This window comes from Aspergillus lentulus (assembly GCF_001445615.1).
Source record: "Aspergillus lentulus DNA, contig: Alt04, strain: IFM 54703, whole genome shotgun sequence".
NCBI classification, from domain to species: domain Eukaryota; kingdom Fungi; phylum Ascomycota; class Eurotiomycetes; order Eurotiales; family Aspergillaceae; genus Aspergillus; species Aspergillus lentulus.
This window is the reverse complement of record NW_028322122.1, coordinates 2,009,025-2,028,559: the sequence shown is the minus strand read 5'-3', so window position 1 is coordinate 2,028,559 and position 19,535 is coordinate 2,009,025. Positions and strand designations below refer to the sequence as shown.

General features: G+C 50.6%; 3 protein-coding genes across 3 annotated transcripts; all 3 read right to left on the bottom strand.

Moving 5' to 3' along the window:
- Positions 1–3,553: 3,553 nt before the first annotated feature.
- ALT_1958 (DUF3632 domain-containing protein) lies at positions 3,554–4,408 on the bottom strand (the record flags this gene model as incomplete). The annotated part of the gene is made up of 1 exon (XM_033564674.2): positions 3,554–4,408. One exon carries the CDS (start codon positions 4,406–4,408, stop codon positions 3,554–3,556), a length of 855 nt encoding a protein of 284 aa, XP_033420565.1.
- Positions 4,409–10,137: 5,729 nt separating this feature from the next.
- On the bottom strand, positions 10,138–12,726 carry ALT_1957 (GABA permease GabA; the record flags this gene model as incomplete). Its single annotated transcript, XM_033563945.2, has 19 exons — positions 10,138–10,316; positions 10,372–10,450; positions 10,503–10,650; positions 10,701–10,829; positions 10,883–10,960; positions 11,009–11,210; positions 11,258–11,282; positions 11,339–11,371; positions 11,421–11,449; positions 11,497–11,531; positions 11,582–11,660; positions 11,708–11,822; positions 11,872–11,943; positions 11,991–12,055; positions 12,172–12,200; positions 12,256–12,328; positions 12,388–12,457; positions 12,527–12,560; positions 12,629–12,726. The coding sequence occupies 19 exons, from the start codon at positions 12,724–12,726 to the stop codon at positions 10,138–10,140; spliced, it is 1,572 nt and encodes a 523-aa protein (XP_033419836.1).
- Positions 12,727–14,082: 1,356 nt separating this feature from the next.
- pex6 (AAA family ATPase peroxin 6) lies at positions 14,083–18,564 on the bottom strand (the record flags this gene model as incomplete). The annotated part of the gene is made up of 3 exons (XM_033563946.2): positions 14,083–14,491; positions 14,554–18,283; positions 18,375–18,564. The coding sequence occupies 3 exons, from the start codon at positions 18,562–18,564 to the stop codon at positions 14,083–14,085; spliced, it is 4,329 nt and encodes a 1,442-aa protein (XP_033419837.2).
- Positions 18,565–19,535: the final 971 nt, after the last annotated feature.

Below are 19,535 nucleotides of genomic sequence, written 5' to 3'. Positions count from 1 at the left end.
CGCTTAATATCAGCCACAAGTTTTATCTACCGCATCTGGAAACATACGAGACATTAGCCTTGAGCCAGGGAAGAAGCAAGTTGACCACGTCTCAGTAAGGCCCTCGCATCAATAATGGTAGACGCTAATTAGTAGCGCCGTACAACTGACAGCTTCCGACCTATATAACAATAACCATGGCATCCCCGTGATCGACCCAAACGCTGTTAGCTATATTCATCCATAAAGTGCGATATTCGCCTAGTGTGACAAAGCATCCATTTACCTCGGTAGCTGAACGATATTACTGAACAGGAGTAACCCCTCACTGGTCAACCTAATGTTAGTAGATTGATTTACGGATCCACAGGGGCGTGCGCGACCGGGGGACTATCTATATCTGGCACATGAGGTTGTGCTGTCAGTCGCGTAAAGACTGTTCAATGGTGTTGATCAGCGTCACAAAGGGGGACTTCCTGTTAGAGTCCGTCATCCGGACACGCAGGAACTACACTAAATTAGTTACACAAAACCCACACCGCTGCCTGGGGCGATGCGGCTGAAGTCTATAGGCGATTTGCCTACGCTTAACTGCGGAGGAATCAGATATGTCTGACATCTCAGCCTGGAGTCGGTGGCTACATTCAGTCATATGCTTCCAACACGGGCTAGTTTGTAGCACCTAATTCTTGAGCTGCTCGGGAGATACTCTTTCAGGATTGTAAGAGATGTGGTTAATAAGTCGTTTAATGGGCTCTCCAAGAGTTCACGCGCTAATAAGAAGGTGTTGGACCATCTTGCGCCAGTAACTGAAATGATCACCTGTCAATCTCACTAGCATATGCTATGTATAGACGAAATTAGACCTTTTCAATAATCGATATATTGAATAAAAGCAGCAGCCTTGCGTCCAGATTGGTTAAACCAGAGCCCTGAGAAGTGGCAACCCACTTGACGATGGCTGGTAGCGATGAACAATGCCTCAATGTCTGAGGCGACCCAGCAACCTACAATCGCAAACGGCGGTTAACCGTAGCTTTGATCCACACAGTGATTTATCTTTGTTGGCTGACTTGTGTTCTTGGAGATAGTCATACTGTTGGTCCAGCTAGGACATGGAAAAGACGAGGACATCTCTCCAGAACTGACGTTACGGATGCACATATTTCGTCGGTGGCGTCAAATTCATTAATCCAGAACCAGGATGAACGTCCAATCGCCTCCCAGGCCGTTTGTGGTGGAAGCTAAGGGGCATATTGCGGCGCAGTCTAGTACTTTTGGTGAGGATCGCATTACCCCATCAATCGAGCTCGATACCCCTCGGTTACTCTTTTCTGGAAAAAGTCTTTTGTAATACCCAAGACATGCTTGGTAACCCGAAAGTACCTGCGGTCAAGGAGTACACTACATCCCAATGTACACGACCAGTTATTACACATCAAGTCACTAAATATATGGTACAACAAATACTGGGCTAGCGCTGTCGAGTCTAAAGAGTCCTGGACCCCGCTCAATGTCCAATAGGGTGCTATAATTGAACAGAAGGGCAGTTGGAGACGAAGGAGTAATATGTGACAAGCTCACATTTGTCTACCGGCGATTAGCCAATGGCTGTAACTGGACAGTATCCTAGTGAAAACAGGGCCTTCCCATTAGAGGATCAATCTCCGGTTCGTCCGAGGAAAGATGACCGACTTGACAGCCCTGTTCAAGAGTACAGATACATAGGCAATAATCCTTGCCTGGAGTTACGTCGTGCTAGAAGGATGTAGGGGACCCTGCCAGAGTGGTAGTAAATAGTGGAGAGCTGTCCCGACAGAATGGTATCCAATGAGATTGCGCATCTCTACCAACAGTCGGAACTTGCCGAACTGCGAGCTACCAATCAACGGTACAGTGGGCCTGGTGGGGCCAGGATCGTCCCGCGGTTTCATCCTAATCTTTCTTTACCTATATTTCTTTACCTCAAAATCGGTGGATCTGCGACAAGGAACGCTTACGTCTGTCAAGCGTCAGGGAAGATGAAAATCACACACAATCTGTCTCTGCCTCGTTCAGTGTGACCGGTTGATTCCATAACATAACACGGCCTCTGATAATTGTACGCAGTTGTCGATAGCCAAGTTGGGCGAAATCTCGGTTTGCTTCATCCGGTTTGTCTCGGTTCCTTTTCTCTAGGCCGCACACAGGAGGAGCTAGTGATTGACGCGTTGCGATAAGTGGGGAGACTTTTGTCTCAACAGGCTTTTCGCTGATTCCATTCGACGCTGGTCTCTTGGCTGGCATCTCAGAATGGTCAAGACCGCAACCCCACTTCTGCGGAGATACAGTGTTTCGACGAGCTTGTTCAACAGACCGCTGTAATAGCAGGTGCCATCGTATGATTTGTTCTCGCAGACTGCTAGCAATGGTGCTTTTCAACTACCTTGTGTTCCAGCTCTTGGCAAGCATGGATTGGAATGCAGGTCAACTGTGTCGCCCCGGATCGCCCGACACGGGCAACCAATTGGTAGCCTGGATAGTGTTGGTCGCCGCTCAACATGATGTCCACGGATCGAACGATAGGAGCGTAGGGCGCATTGTTAATGCTGGGGGTGGATGGATCTCCTTGCACTTCCAAGGCAGTTCAGGCTCGTCCTTGTTTTCGGGGAATCACCCCCTGTGCCTGCATATATTGTTTGCCCGGTCAATCTAACAAGTTCAATTGACTCTCAGGACACGATCAGAGGACGTGAAGCTTTCTGGGGGTGTCTAAATCTGGGGGGTTGTCGAGGGCACGAAGCGATATACCAGACCGCGAACAATCTGCTTTCCGATCCCCGTTCAAGTCTTACAAGTCATGTACTTCTCAACTGCTATCCTGGCCTCCGCGGCTCTTGGTGATCTCAGTGTCTATGCCACTCCTCTGCCTTCAACAAACGGGTCCTCTACTACGGACCTTGATAGTTTCCTTAAGCGTCAGAGCGCAGACCGTATCTGTGGAGGTACGCGTGGTTCTAACTTTTCTATACTTGGAAAAAATCAAGCAAAAGCTCATAGGGTGTCGACAGATGTAAATGCCTACAGCTCGTCCCAGCAAGCAAGAGTCTTCTAAGCTGCTCAGAGCTACGACCTAACAGGAGGCGGCGGCGTTATAGGTAGAAACGGTGAGTTCGAGTTGCATACTATTGCCCTGCGACTCATTGTTCCGACGATTTTGTCTTTTTTTTTGGTAATACGTGCCGAATATCCCCACGAGTTTAGGAACACGTCTGAGAATCTCAACTTCCCCGACTGCGCTGGAGTACCAGCCCCATACCAGGAGTTTCCTATCCTCGCCAATGGGCGTATTTTTCGGTCTGTTGGAAATGACGATCCACTGACCGATCGTATCGTTTATAAAATCACCAGCCATAGCCCAGTTACGGGGTTCCCGGATAACTTTGCGTTCTGTGGTGTCATGACGCATCTCGGGGCGTCAGAGAACCAGTTTGTTCTTTGCAAGGATATATGATGGACTCGACTAGAGTAGTTTAATGGCAATGTATCAACTCAACTTATTGTATAGCCGGTAGAAATTGCCCACCTATATTATCTACTCCACAAGCCCGGTTTCAATCTCCTTCATCATCAGCTCTGCCTCCCCGGCAACCCTCCTAACTTGCTCAGATTCATCTTCCTTCCTTGCAGCCTCGCCAAATCTATCCCTCCAAAGCTTCCACCTCTCCTTACAAAAGCCGTGCTTCCCTTTCCACAACGGCCCTCCACTCCCTGGAGCACCAACAAGGGGCCCGGACTCATATTCCTCGTCCCATTCGTAGATCTCCGCACCTAGAACCTCAATCCACGATGCCGCAGCAGGAATCCACGCCACTAAGGGATCCTCCGGTGCCATCTGCTCCCATGGCGTCTCAAGCGCTATCCGGAGCGTCATGAGCGCAAACAACGAACCCCACTCGAAAATAGGCTCGTCAGTTGCAACGAGAAGGGCGAGAAAGTGATTCACATTCACCGTCCTTGAAATTGCGGCTTCTCTCTCCTCTGGATCCTTGGTACCTGGGGCCGGAACCGAGTAATCCCAGGGACGCCGAATCTCCCAGTCCAGCATTGGCAGGTCCTTCCACACTTGCTTCCTGTGGAGGATCAACGGCTCATCCTGTCCATGGTCACCTGGTCTTGTAACGTCTGGGAGATAGGACATATCCACGAGAATATCAACCAGTTTATCCTGGTGTTCTGGGTCCTTGCATGCAATCTGAAGCAACAGATGCCAGAGCTGGCCTAGTTGGGCTTCAAGGGAGGCGTCGAGCGCTAAAGCGGCAGATGCTAGTTTGGCGGCTGCTTCTGGGGAGTAAATTTTGCCTTCGAAGTAATCGTGCAAAACTGCGAGGTGGGGTTCAAGATCATAGTCACTGCCTTCGTTTGTGAGGGTGGGTAGTTGAGTCCACATGGTGTTCGTCTGAGAGTTGAGAGGGGCTGGATGGAAAGAAACTTGTCTGTGGTGAATTCTGTCTGTCCTACAGTCAGCGCCTATACTTATTTGCAGGCGGATGGAGGAGTTTCGATGACAAAAGCCAAGGTTGAAGTGGCTCTGGCCAACTACCTAGGTGGCGCGCTATCCAGACAGGGATGCACGAAACAGGAATAAGTGGATTGACGGGAATAACGGGATTGGCAGAGGCTAGTGCAGAGCAATTGTATTTTTACATTGTGTTTCGTTGCTCCGCCTGCGATCACCACTATCTGTAGAAGAATCAGGCCATCGCTATGTCTGTGCGGAGTCTATGGAGCATCTACTCCGTGACTCTGTACACGGATCGAAGAATTAGTCTGCTAAGCTGAGGCCCCGGTTCTTGACATTTCAGTTAATCCTGTATGTTTCGGGATTGAGAGTCTGCAAGCTGGTATGTGGTGTTCTTCGTCCACTCTTCGAATGACATCCAGTATTCGCTGCTAGTCCACAACAACCACTAACACCGATGATCGAAATACTAGCTTTACCCCGCCAGCAGCTTACAGGAGGAATATCTTGTAACAGTCCATCGATTCAGCAAGCCCGTCGATTAAGCAAGACCCACTCTAAGTACCAATCCATGGAGCATTTACAAAGACAGACAGAAATAGCGCCGGAAGAGCGCTCTGCGCGAGTTTTCTGGGCGGCACAGATCATTACTGCAGCACGAAAAATGCTTTATGTGGAGGGTCGCAGTGAGTGCCCCTTGGTCCCCTTCTCTTTTGAAATGTATTGGGGTCTGGCTCATTGGCGTTCCCAGCTGTAGTGGCAAGGCTTCTCCTGGCCCGTCAAAGATGCAAATGCCTGCCATGCTCGCCTTGTTTGCTCTCTCTGGGTGCATTTCTAAATTAGTACTGGCCCCCTGATGGACTGATTATAAGAGACTTTGGTTCTATGAAGGCCAGCTGGGTACGCCCCCTGACTATGCTGCGGCCACTCTGTGGTGGGCCATCCTGTTGTATAACCCAATGAGTAAGACGCATAAATACCTCAAGGCCCGTTCTGATGTGGAAGCTTTTTCCTCCCAGCCTTTGATGCACTTCTGCCTATCCTAGGGCTCCGGACATGATGCAAATAGGGGTGCTCCATAGCCTGACTGGGTTACAGTGTTGTAAGGTATGTAACTCAGAGCAACTATAAAAAAAAGAGGCCTTCTCATAGTTGTAAATCACTCTGTAGCTGATTTTATTCTATCTTTATTGGATTTAGTACATAGGGGTTGAATGTATATCTAGTGGAAACAGTCACCCTTGCCATCCATACTAATGCTAAGACTGCTGAGGCTTTGGAGTCTTGGGTTCTAAAGGTGCCAGGCGGGGGCTTGGGATTTCTGAAATAAAAGATGGTTGAAAACCAGACTCTATTTCTCATAATTAAAGATGTTGAGACTTGGGCTGCTATATGGATGGGACTGTAGCTGATTAACCCACCTATTCTGACCCTAGGGACCTGTTTCCATGATATCTGGTTCTTAGGTGTTGCCAGCAAGGTGATGCAGGTGATGCAGATACTGGTTCAGCTGTTGGAGCTGTGGGAGTTGAAGAACAAGGTCACCATTGATGAGGAACTAGGGGATAAGATCTGATGGCTGGGACTATGTTGTTAGGAGCAGAAAGCAGCGAATACAGCAGGGACTGCATGATCTCTGGCTGTTTAGCTGCTAGTATGGGTTACAGATGGCAGCAGCCTAATGCCGTCAGTGACATAAAGCTGGGTGTCTGCATGGCTCAATTGCTGCTCTGACTGAGTTAGTGTTAGTGGCCTGACAGGGGCTGTGTTATTATTTTTCTTTGGCTTACTGACCAGCAGGGTTTCATGGTTCGTACTGTTGCTGGGCTTAAGCTGTGTGGCATCCCTCCCAACACCGCAGGCGTGTGAGGACATGGAAAACACCAACCAGGATGATCCTGTGCATGGATGTTGTGGGATACCCTTTGTTGATACTGTGGATGAGGATCGCCTTGCCCTGGCCCAAGATAGGCTAGGGAAGCCTTGGGATGCCCGACATATCATGGCAGAGTTTGTGTGACGATCGCAGTTCCATGCATTTTTTGGCTATTTGTGTGCTGCAAATGTGAACGACCAGATTGAGTGCTCCGCGAATGCTTCTGCTGCTTCTAATGAAGCTGGAAACCGCGGACCAAGAAATGGTTGATCATGCTGCCGACGCTGGCTCGCGATCCCAGGTCTATCGTCGATGCTGCACATAGCCAGTCCGCCTGACCGGTCTACATTGTTTTCGGACATTGGACATTCTCTCGTCGAAACTTTCCAAAGACATGCACGATAGGCATTGAGCAGAAACCAGTCTGCCGGTCACCACTTCACTGTCAGCTTCATACATGAGCGACTGGACGCGGTGTTATCGCTATTCACTGAGGAGAAAACCAACATTTATGAACCGCAATGAACCCTCACCTGTCGCATATGCCAGCTTCCAGCCTGTCCTTGAACTTCGTTGATCACGAACTTTCCAGAATAGAGAACCTTACTTTGATCAGCTTTTCCCTGTAGGCCAAGCGTTAACAGACACGAAGAGCTTACATCATTGACTCCCCGAAGATCTTCCTTGCAGACTCGAGGGATCTGGGTCCAGTAGTTGGGCGATGGTTATTTCTCGGTCTTCCAATGTGTCCAATTCCCCTTGTTTGCTCTCCGGGGAAGTATATTCAGGTTCCTCTAAGGCCTGGGGATGCATTGCAATAAGTTCCAATATTTCAGTCACAAGCTCACGCATTGGCTGGGCACGTTTTGGTCAAGCACTGAGAGGAAGGGAGCAGCACTGGACTCGTAGCGGTAGACAGCATCCAAATCCATTGGATCGATGATGGGAGGTTTGTGAGATGGTAGAGCCGGCATGGAAGAGGCCATTATCACTAGCGCCAAATGAAGTCCGCTCCTCTATGGTCTTTTCAAGCATCCGATCCCGGCCGTCGAATCAGCTCGCTCAGGTCCAACATAGACGTTTTTCTTGCTCGGTAAGCCGACGACGCGCCTGCCGGAGTCTGTTGGCAGTGGAGTGCTCCGTACCGTATGGACACACCCGCATATATGAGGATTGTTGTATCACGGCTCGATCAAGTAGACAATCGAGTTTCGCATACGGAATTTAATCCGTATTGAATTACATTGAATGAAAATCAATCTGTCTGTATATCATTCTCAATGTCCCCTTAACGCACCGACAGCTATGAATTCTTTCTAGCCAAGTCTGAGGGAGATTTGACGAAATGAGGACACCGTTTCCGCCTATTAGGAAAGCTAGAAAATATAGGAGCAGAGCAGGACACTGCTGCAACACGAACGGCGACGTAAGTAAGGCTTCGGGGCTGGGAGAAGTAGGGCCTTCGCGCCTTTTGGTTGGTTTCTGGCAATCATAACAGATTCATGAAGACACATATTCGCCTCCGAATCCGCGACCTAATTCTTTGTTACCACATCAGTATACAGCCCATAAATCGGCCGGAAGGAACACATGAGATCCTGGTAGCGGGATGGCGAACACTATTACTACACGAATGATGTCCAGACTGGTGAACTCGTGTAGGTTTCTAGCGAAACTGTCATACTCCTAGCTTTGAATCTAACCCAGCAAAGCGCTTTTTCGTCACTTGCTGCTTGTAAACTCTTGCCCAGTCGGTTCAACCAGCTCTGTCGCACTTCTTCTTTCGCTTGAGGTGGAGATGGGGCCATGGACTCCGTTAAATTTCCCTCAAGGTTGATTTTAAAGGAATTTCCGTCATCGGCATGTTCAGGGGATGTTGTGAATAATTCACAAGCAGCAGCGTGGGAGCTGGCACTGGATTCTCTCTGCTGACGAATGGTCAAACATGGCAGGCGGCCGCACGGTATAGAATCAGGAAAGTAAAACTCTCAAAGAGTGATGATCAGCTCAGCACAACGAGCGATAGTGACAAAGTCGAGCTCTTGAAGAGATGAGTGTTAACAAAATAAGATAAAGGAGGATAGGCGAAGGCACGCACGGCTGGTCTTTAGTCAGTTGGTCAGGTACTGACCAGACATTAGCCGGTGCGACGCTGAAGTCGCAATTTTCAGCACCCTTATGAATTACACAATGAAGCGGAGGCTGAGCCCTCAGCCAACCCCGGCCAGCCCCAGATGAAAACATACATTACAAGACAGCCTCAAGTAGAAGTGATGACTTTATGGTGCGTAGACGAAGAGCACGGGAGTCTATGGAAGGGAAATTGCTGGAAGGCTACCATTTTCGGCCGCAGCTACCGCCAAAAAGGCACCAGATGCCATCCCATTAGGTTCATGGGGATGTTGCCGTCCTGCTGAGGTATTTTCAACTTCATCCTCGCTTAGCAGTAAGGCGTTTCGGCAGGGATCCTCAACGGCAGTCTATGGAACTTGTGGGCAGAGCCATTGGCAGTGCTCTACCGGTAATGTTCGATGGAGCAATATCACCAGCAGGCTCTGATTTCTTGGTCGTGAAGTCTATTGCAGCCGCTCTTTGCGTCCTATTCCTCGGTTACCGCGCTCTAGCGCTCCGGGGGCTCCCACTGAAGGCTTCCGGCCGACTGATGCTGTTCATGACTGCAGGAGCTCTAATTCAAGAACGCCCCGTTAGGGGGTCTACAACGTCCCTGTCTGACAGAAGCCAGTGGGCTGTACATTAGAAGCTGTTGATTGTGCTGAACGCACTCTCGCGATGCGTGAACCTCAGATGGATGCCGGATGCCTCCCGCTCCCTTTCACCGAGCGGTGCCGTACGCGATATGCCCGCTAGTGGGTGACCGGGGCAGGTGCCGTCTGCAGCCAACGAGAGGCGATGGAGCTTTTCCCGCTACGAACGAAATGCCCCATAGTACCATGAATTTCCGCATAATGCATGTACCTTGCATGCAATGTGTGACAGATCAGCTTCAATCCTCGCAGCAACGACTCCAACACATGCTGCAAATCGGAAAATGCCTGTCTCAAAGTATGTGAAAGGCTGATCCGTTCAGGTGGACAGATGTCGTTGTGGAAAGGCTGAGGTCCGTTGGCCTGTACTGTCTTCCGCGGTGTACTCCCTCATCGCTCTGCCCGGTATTGCCGGTGAAAAGTCCCTGCGCTACACGCCTAATAATGCATATGGGGTCCTGGACTGTAACATGTAAGATGTGCTGGAGGACTTCTGCAGCGCGGGGACCGGAAGCGCGGCAAACGAGGGCCAAGGACCACAAGCTATGGTGTGGTAATTGGTGTGGAAAAATCAAAAAAAATTGGACTCAAGAAGAGTGTATCAAGTTGGCCATGGCACCAGTGATTTCCACTAGCAGAGGGCTTAACATGCCCTTATGTTTGTCGAGAGTCTCGAGTCATCTCAGAGCTGCGCCCAAATTGCCTCTCAATCCTGGACAAACTGAGGCGAGAAGCCCCTCTTATAGAACACGTCAATATATCTCCATATGAAGTCGTGATGTGCCAGAGTTATATTCCTTATGTTGACATACTCGGGAGTCATGTTAAAGTTACATGTATGGTGGAGAACACTGCAGAAAAGAGATGTGGAATGGACAATGTCAGCCTGTGTATTTTAGTTCTACTTATGTACAGCTACTACTAAACTTATTCAATATTGCTCGAATATATTGAAATAGCATAGAGGTAGTACATTCTCACTCTCTGTGTACTATACAACAAGCGCCTTCCTGAGGCTACTTTTCCTGAGGTACTACATGCGCAACATTACTGTCAACAGGGTAATGGCCAGCGGGGAGTTGTCCTGTCAAGATGTCCATATCGGTTCGTGGTCCAGTGAAGTTCTTCCGACCGTCAACAAACCACTGAATAGCCGAGATAACGATGATGATGCCAAAGGCAGCAACGCAGTAGTCTAGACGCAACGGTATCAGTAGCTGCCCAATTCTGCATTGCGCATTGAAACTTACTCATGCTGCTGCCCGACACGGGGAGCTCTGGCGGGAACAGGAAGAGCACAGTGGTGACTGAAATGTAGACAAGGGAGATCTAAAGCAACATATGAGTTCTCGCTTCGAGACGGACCGTAAGAAGAACTTACCGCATTGGCGATCCAGCCAACAAGATTGGGAAGCACAAACGGACGCTCGGGGAGCATGTTGCGTCCGCGCAGGCAGTTGACTGCAATTGGGATACCATACGCAAGATCAAGCAATACCACAGACGCGGAGACAATGGCGTTGAACGCACTGAGTAGATGTTAGCCATGGTACTATCATACCCTCACCACACAACCGACCTGGTAGAGCCAAGGAAGATGCATCCAAAGATGACAACCAGTGCCAGATTCAGATACAAAGAGTTCAGAGGAACCTTCAGCTTGGGGTGCACTTTGCTGAAGAAGCGAGAAGCCGGAAGACCTCCATCTCTGCCAGGCTTGTCAGCACAACTCAAGAGTCCTATGATCTGATAGATAATCACCTTGCAAAAGCGAAGATCATACGGCTGCTGGTGGTCATGATGGAGATGGTTGCGAAAAGCATGCAGACCAGAGGGAACCTAGAGATCATTAGAAATGAACTGCGAGGCTTTTTGGAAAGACCCTACATGAGCAGGCAGATGGCTCCGGCATTGCTGTTGGTTGCGTTCTTGAGGATCTGTAGGAGAGGCCCGGCCGCCGAACTGATCACATCGTCGATGTTGCCAGCAACAAAGAGCAGCACAATCAGAAAGATGGTACCGGTCACAGTTCCGATACAGACGCAACCGATCATGATCTTGGGGCCGACAACCGAAGCACGAGGGATTTCTTTGGACGTAAGCTCTTGTCGCCACATTGTATTAAGAACGAATTACCTTCAATCATATGTGCAACGCCGTCCTTTTGACATTAGCTTTCCAGGACGAGTACAGACGTCTGCAGGCATGGAGACTTACAAATCCAGTAACACCGAGTCCACCTTGAAGCAACTGCATCGCTGTCAGAATCATGCATGTATTGACGTGGCGAATTACGTACTCCGAGCAACCAGGCAACACCATCAGGCCCTGCGTTTGTCAGTATCAGTTCATTAAACGTAGGGGTCAACACATACAGCCTGTCTCATTGATGAAATCCGTAAACACGAATCTGACTCTGTCAGCAGGTCCCTTATTCCGTAAAACCAGAGGAGTCCTCACTTTGCCGAGCTGTAGTTTGGCGACGCGCATGCCAGCACCGTAATGCAGATGACAGTAAACCCAGTGAGGGACCAGATGACTTGATACCATCAGTATACTTCACGGAACCGTTGGGAAGAGACTTACAGGCACCCTTAGTAACATAAGGGAGAACAGAGTTCATCAAGGCATTGATGATGAACGCAGCAATATTATAAGCAATGTAGATGAGGAACTGATGCCACCGCTGCGCCTCATATTCCTGCAAAGTGTCAGTCAACCATAACAGTTAAGTTCGTCAACACACCTACCGGATTCATCAAGGAAATGACACCCAGTACCAGCTGACTGCCCAAGAGTCCACCAGTAGCCACAAGAGCGACCTATTTCATCAGCAGCGCACAAAAAGCTCCGAGACGGGTCATCATACCCAGCCAGACACGTTCACCCAGCCAGTAATCCAAGAAAGAATCGGCATCCATCTCTCCCAGGAGACTTCCAGCCGTTAGCGCTGTCCGTAGGTGCAATAACACAGGATAACTTACTAACTACAACACGAAGAAAAGTTAGCATCATCCTCTTCCACGTTCACGAAGAATATAATAACTCACCTGCAACCCAATGATACTGTCCACCAGCCCTATACGCCGTCAACAGCCCGAATCACAGCAACCAAAGACAAAAAAAATACTAACGTAGGATACGCAGACAGAAACTCAGCCAGCGAAGCCGCAATGCAGAGGTTACAGATCCCCGCAGTGATCAACCCTGTACCCGAAGTCAGCACCGAGACCGACGGCGCACCCAAGAGACAAAAAAAAACCTACCCCAAATAACGCTCACGCTTCCTCCCGAGGGAAGACTCAGCGACAAACTTGCTGAAAGGGCCGTCCACGACTAGCACGATATGGTCATTAGTATCCGATATCGCAGATGCGGTGGAATCATAAAACAGGACAATCATACGTTCAGAATCGCAAATGCCAATCCTAACATCGACCTAAATTCATCATTCATCAGTAATCGCTCAAAGAATTTGGTCTGTATATGATAAAAGAAAAAGCATACAGCATGGAGAAATTGCGATCCAACTCAGCCTTGTGGCCCATGGCCGCAAGTTGGGCGTCATCATCGACCTGGCCTTTGTGCTTCTCTATCGAAGACATGTTGCAGATATTACAGTAAATCAAGTGTTCGGATGCGACAAGAGTCAAGTAACCTGAAAAGCAAAAGTGAAGAGCAGAGCAGCAATACTGGCAGGTTATAAGTAAGTTGGCGTGGTAGTGTAGGATTTACCCCAGCCGGGGAAACTCAATTCTGGCAGCCTTAGGTAGAGTCTAGTGGTACAAGGTAGACCGGTACTTGCTAGGGAAGCCTCAAAAGTTAAGTTGAAACCTTCGTCAACCCGACCCTTTCAGTTCTCTATCTACTCGTTATGCTATTTGCCATCGTCGGAAGCTGGATTCCTGGGAATGGTAGATTACGGAGTGCGCCATCATCTCCAATTGTTCCTCACAAAGGCCCACCAACTGATCGCGGGGGAATTCAACTGTTACCTAATGGATATGGGGTAATCACAACAGCATTACAGCATCACCGCGTCTAAGGGACTGCGACCCAGATGATAAACTGATAGGACCTGGGTCTACTCCATCACGTCGTAGTACATACTCCGTAGAGAGGGTACCTTTTCGGTCAACCAAGCAGGACATCTTGTGCATGCAGTGACAGATAGGGACTGTAGCAGACGATAATTCGCCCAAGTCGCCGAAGACACGGCGCCGATGACCAGTCAGATGAAAGGAGGCAAAAAGTGAAGAGGACGATCTGCGGGAAGTCGTTTCTTAGCGTCTGGGAGGGTCGGAGCCACAGCGTCTTGGACGCTTGGTCGGGGATTTGGCTGGTTCTAGAAAGCTTATGCAGACTGAGATTGAAAAGGTATCATCACTTGGCGACGGAGCACTTCCGAGATATCATTCAGCAATCAGATATCGATGATTCATATTCAAAGTAGAGATAGATAATGAGTCACGGTAGTAGATCTGCTTGAGACGATATATATATATATATGGGGTGATGGAGTTCGGTGGACCAGTTGCAGTTTGGTTGATGTCTCACCGGGGCGATTTGGTGATTATCGACCGAATTGACACACACGGATCCCGATAAGCCTTCATTCCTGGGTAGGTCCTCCGTGCCGAGTAGGAGGGAAAAAAGTGGAGTATTCTTGTGGATGTCTCCCACGTGAGCACATGGCTTGGTTGGAACCGTTATTATCGAACGGCCAGACAACTCCATGCAGTCACTCTTATGACGAATCCATTCATCTCTTCAACATTCATCGACATATGGATAGAGGTATAAACACGGTCAACTCCGATCCACGGCGGAACAATGACACATGGTATCGATACAGCATCTGATGCAAACATAATATATACAATGCAACATGGAGAATATTAACCTCCAAATCTACGCTATGCTCATCCTTCGTCTCATTCCGTTGCAACAAAGCCCGCCGCCTACTTCGCTCCGTCCGTAGAATTCATCAAGTGATCCGTCCGGACAATGTAGTCGTCATCCCCATTGGCAACATCGGGCGAAGAATCAGACTCTCCGCCTCCACCTGCGACAGTCTTATTCTTCCATTTGCCCTTGCCCTTGCTGCTTGTAGATTGGCCGCTGACGCTTCGCATCATGGCTGACCCGGCCTTCCCTTTACCTTTGCCACCGCCAGGAGAAGGATGGTCTCCATTCGTAACTGGTCCATCGATGAATCCATCAAGCTGGCCTCCCAGCCTGAGCGCTTCAAGAGCGTCGCCGATGGTCTGCGGGGCCTTGGGTCCTGGCCCTGTGCTCTGCGGCTCCTGCTTCTTGTCATCGGATTCGAATTGTCGCCGAATCCGCTCGAAATGTTCCAGTTCCTTGGCACTGCAGGGTTATTAGCAAAGTCTTTCAATAGTCTTATCAGGTATCGACTACTAGTAACGTACCTGACGCTGGGAACCATCTCGCTCTGAGCCCGGGTGAAATCTTCTTCCGTCACCATGACAGCCACGTCGTCCGGCGTCGCGAGATGGTCAAAGTAGTATGCAGTACTAACTGGCCCGCCCGGTAGCTGCTTGATTTTCTCGTCCACCGCCGTCGCCTTGCGCGTAATAGCCTTGAGCATAGCGTCCGAGCACAAAGCATACAGATCGGCACCCGTATAAGTAAGGGGAAGCCGGTCGGCGACCCGGCGGAGCGACACTTCGGGGTCGAGTGCGAACTTTCTCGTCAAAGCCTCAAGGATAGTAGCTTGTTTCTCATGTGTATCCGAAACACCGAGGTAGAGCATCTTGTCGAAACGCCCCGGACGCAAAAGGGCCGTATCCAGCAGGTCGGGACGATTGGTAGCGCCGATAACAAACACGCCCCCGCTGTTCTCTTCGCCCCCATTCATGCCATCTAGCTCAGCAAGCAACTGACTGACGATGCGGTCCATCACACCGCCACTGTCGCCTTGGTTTCCACGCTTCGGCGCGACCGAGTCCAGCTCATCAAAGAAAACAACACAAGGCCGAGCATCCCGAGCGCGTTGGAACACTCGCCGCACGTTCGCCTCGGATTCACCAATGTACATATTAAGCAGCTCGGGACCCTTGACGGAGAAGAAGTTGAGAGAGAATTCGGTGGCAATAGCCTTGGCAAGCAAGGTCTTTCCAGTGCCGGGAGGACCATAGAACAGAATACCACTGCGCTTCTTCATGCCCTTGGCAAAGAGCTCAGGTCTTTCAAGAGGCAGCTGAATAGTTTCGACCAAGGCATCCTTGACATTGGTCAGTCCACCCACGTCCTCCCAGCTGACGTTTGGAATCTTGGGGGCCCCAATGGAGTCGGCAAAGTTCTTCCTTGCAGCTTCAACAGCGGCGTCGAAATCGGCCTTGGTGACACCTCGTGCCGCATCGCCGCCGGAGACAAGCACGTCCCTGACACTGACTCTGGATTCTGGCGCAACTTTGCTTGCCGTTTCCGCTAGTCTTTCTAGGCGGGCGGTTCTGATGGCTGACGCCCTTTCGACGACATCCACTAGATCACCAGCGACCAAAGCGGCCGTCTTCAGAGCCACCGATCCCAAGTCGACATCGGGTGACAGTCTGATGCTTCGTTCAGCGACAGCATTTCGGAGAATGCCCTCCCGCTCCTTCTCCTCTGGCGCAGTCATCTCGAATTCGTGAGTGAACATGCTGCGGATCCCTTCTGGGATCTGCTCCACATCCGTGGTTGTGGCAATAACAACTCTGGCATCTGCAAGGATTTCTGCCATCGCTGACACTATTCTATCGGCAGTCAACACGTCAATGTGCTTGATGAGAAGCGCTGTGCAGTGCGATCCACAGTGAAACGCGCGCTCGGCTCTCGCTTTAAGGTAGGCTTCTGTTTTCACATCGCCGCCATTGGCGCCGCCCTCAGTCAGGATGTCGTAGGCATCAATGGGAAAGGTATGGAGGCCAATGTCTGCACACGCGCGCGTTGCCACCGTAGTCTTTCCGATATGTCTTTGCTGCGACTTCAAAAGAATCACAACAGGTTTCATTCCCAGCTGAATAGCGCGAGGACTCGTTGCCACTGCCATCAGCTCGCGAATCCGTTTTTGCAATGGCGGTACGAACAGCTGCGGTGGCTCAGTAACCAGACCATGGGGGCCCGACACATTGCTAACGGACTTTGGTACGGATTTCACCCCAAGCCAGTACTCCCAACCATTCTCCAAGATGCCCGGAAACCGCCTAACGTCGCTTCCAGCCTGCACCATCCTAGTGGTCGCAGAGTCGATAACGGCTACCCCTCCCCATTGATCATCTTCATCCTGATCCTCGGACTTGCCGGGAACCACGTGAGCGACGCGGAACCACGCCACGCCAACCTTCTTCGCACCCTGCGCAGACTCATTGGCCTGATTGAAACGTATTGTCAAATCTTCGTCTGGAGTGCTCGCATCCGTGGTGGCGGCGCCGGAGAAAACAGCTCTGCCAAGCCCCTCATCAACGCTGATGCCAACAAGATCACCGCTTTTCAAGATCCGCCTCTTCGATTCGAAATACTGCTTGAGTCCTGCGAACAGGGCCGGCTGGAGGACACGATCCATGGAGAGCGGCGTGGAAACCTTCAAAAGGTTCACTTCCTTGGCCAAAGGTGGCTGTCTGGCGGAGCTGGCCTTGACTTGATGCAGAACAGTGGACTTCGAAGGGCCGTTACCAGAGGCAAATGCCATCGGCGAGATGCGCACATATTTCGTGTTCTCAAGGTTGTTCAAGAGCAATGGAGAAGCATAGACCGACGGAGTGAGCCGCTGGGGAGGGCGTTGAGAGATGCTAGGGCGCCTGTCAGAGGATTGATTGATCGAATACCTAGGCTTGGCAGACGGAAGGCCTGGCAAGCCGTAGATTTTTACTGGCCGCCAATTACCATGCTCTTCGTCATGCTCGTTGAAGCTTCCGAGCTGGATCGACGAAAATATATTCGCCTGGGGTTCCTCTGTGGCCTCGATCCTCACCCAGTCCCCGGAAAAACAGCCGATTTTCGCAAGAGTGCTGATGTCCACATAGATGAATGACTCCGGGTCATCGTCTTCCCGAGGCCTGGGGTGTAGGAGTTCGGTTGGAATTCCACGAAGTAAACCTTCCGCCTTGAAAACTTTCCCAAGTCCCCTCCCCGGGCGCAGAGTCGCCGAGGTGAAGTTAGATGCCACGGACCCAGGGGTGTGAATGCCGTCAAGTCTCCGACCACCAGCACGGGGTGTAGCGGAAGTAATTGAAGACAAAACACCGGAAGGTGGTTGCGGAAGTTCCGGAGCTGTCAGCGAGATCATATCCTCCAACGAGTCATCTGAGGTGTCACTCGCATTGCCTACCGAACCCTCGGTTTCCGAATCATCTGGCGGGGTTGTGCTCTCCATTTCGGTCCCGCTCTCACTGGGCTTGTCTTCGGCAGCCGAGTAAAATTGCTCGTTTGATGTATCGTCTGCCTCATCTTCCGCAACCTGCTTGAGCAGCCCCGGCCTTGACCGTAGACTCCTTTGCGCCCTGTGGCCCTGTGGGCGCGCTTGAATGAGAACAATCTTGGTCGTAGATGTAAGCAAGCCTTGAGACACGGGCTCGCAGAACGAAATGTGAGCAGGAGGGGCCGGAGCGTATGTGATTGGATGCGGTGGGAGCGGGAGCGGTAGTACGTCGCCGGTATGCACCACCTTCTGTGTCCCTAGAGCTTCTCTGACGGCAGCCGTAAGTCTTTCCTCCACCTCAGCTGCCGCTTTCTTCGTGAATCTCTTTGGCTCCAAGCCCTTCCCCGCCTTTGCCCACAGCCCGTTCGGTCCGTGCATATTCGTGGTAAACCCGCCACCGAACCTGCTCTGCACATCATCATGGTTCCGAAGCAAGTCCCGCTCTACCGTTACATAAACAGTATCCAAGTGCAAAGGAATGACGTCCAGAGCTCGGATCTCCACAATACGCTGCGCTTGCAGGGAGTGGCGCGTAGGATCGAGTTTGGTCAGAGTCTGTATAAACGGCTGGAGGGAGTCTGCAGAATCCGGAAAAAGGACCGTCGAGTGCGGGAGCGGCGAGGGACGGGAACGATCTAGAGACTCCAACCGGACAGGAACAATCGTCCACGCCAGATCATCTACCGCGCTAGAACCCGGAGTATAGGGCGATATGGCAAGATAGCGAATGCCATCATCATCTGTAATGCAATCCGCGACTTAGCATGCAAACATACGACGCTAGCAGTAGCTTTTGCCACGGGCTTTGTAAAGCCGTTTCGGCTCACTCACCTGTTACAGAGGGCGGCTGAAAGAGGTCGTTCGCCAGGTCATCAGACACAATCCCGACGCTCCCACGCAGCTGGCTGTCCAGAGCTAGCCGCGCAGATATAGGCGCCCTATTGCGTAATCGCCGTTTGACAATATTTCGTCTGCGTCGTCTCGGTTGTTCAGAAGCACGGTCATCGTGCGGAAAGTCCATGGTGAATCACAGCGCGGTGTCGTGTCCGGGGTAATCGCCGAGGGGCGCGGACGATGCTGGGTCTGGTCTATTGATTGTGGGAGGGTGTATTTATCAAGTCAACAAGCCATGCTAATCGATCGGTAGTGACAGAACACGAGAGACCAAGCAACAGACAATGACCGCAGATGTTGTAGAGGATAATTCCTAGCTCAAGTGCGGGCAGAAGAACAGTGGATGGAGAAAGTCCGGGGGAGCGAGTGACTGCTCGGCACCGCCCGAGTGTTCTGCCACTTCCCGAGCCGAGGTCCAGCTGCTCTGCTTCACAAGATGCGGTGATTAAGTGGATTGTCATATAGGACTCAATGCTGCATTAAAAAGACCCGTAGGTCAACTTTCTTTTTCTCAAGAGCGTATCTGCATATCTGTTGTTTGATGATAAAATGATTCAAGATGTGGCAGCATGCAGTCCTTTCAAATACGACGCCTACATAGATATTCCTCGCTCATAGTGCTCCTAGTACTTGCCATTCCCCGCTCCTCAGTTTCCCAGGCTCAAGATCACCATTGTGACAAGCAGTAAACAGCGACTTCGCTTGGCAAATGAAACGGGGACAAAAGAAATGCTGATTGAATATTCTTCATACTTGCAGCTGTTTCCAAGTTTTGAAGGAGATAATCGTGGACCTTATAGGAGGTATGCATCGCACACTCTCTACATATTCTGTACGGACTACACATCTTGAACCTCCGGCCCGGGGGCGTCAGGGACCTCTCATATTAGACTGATCAAATATCATCCCATTCCATATCCCCGCCGGAAGTATAAGGGAAAGCCGAGGCTGTGATAGGCGTATCTGAGCTCAGCGCAAACAACACTGGTTGGGTACATATATCAGCAAGAAACTCTTCTAAAATTTATTGTCCTGACTCGCTCGTAGCCTAGGTACGTTTGTTTCCCAGAGTCATGCGCGAGGGTTTCCATGACTTGT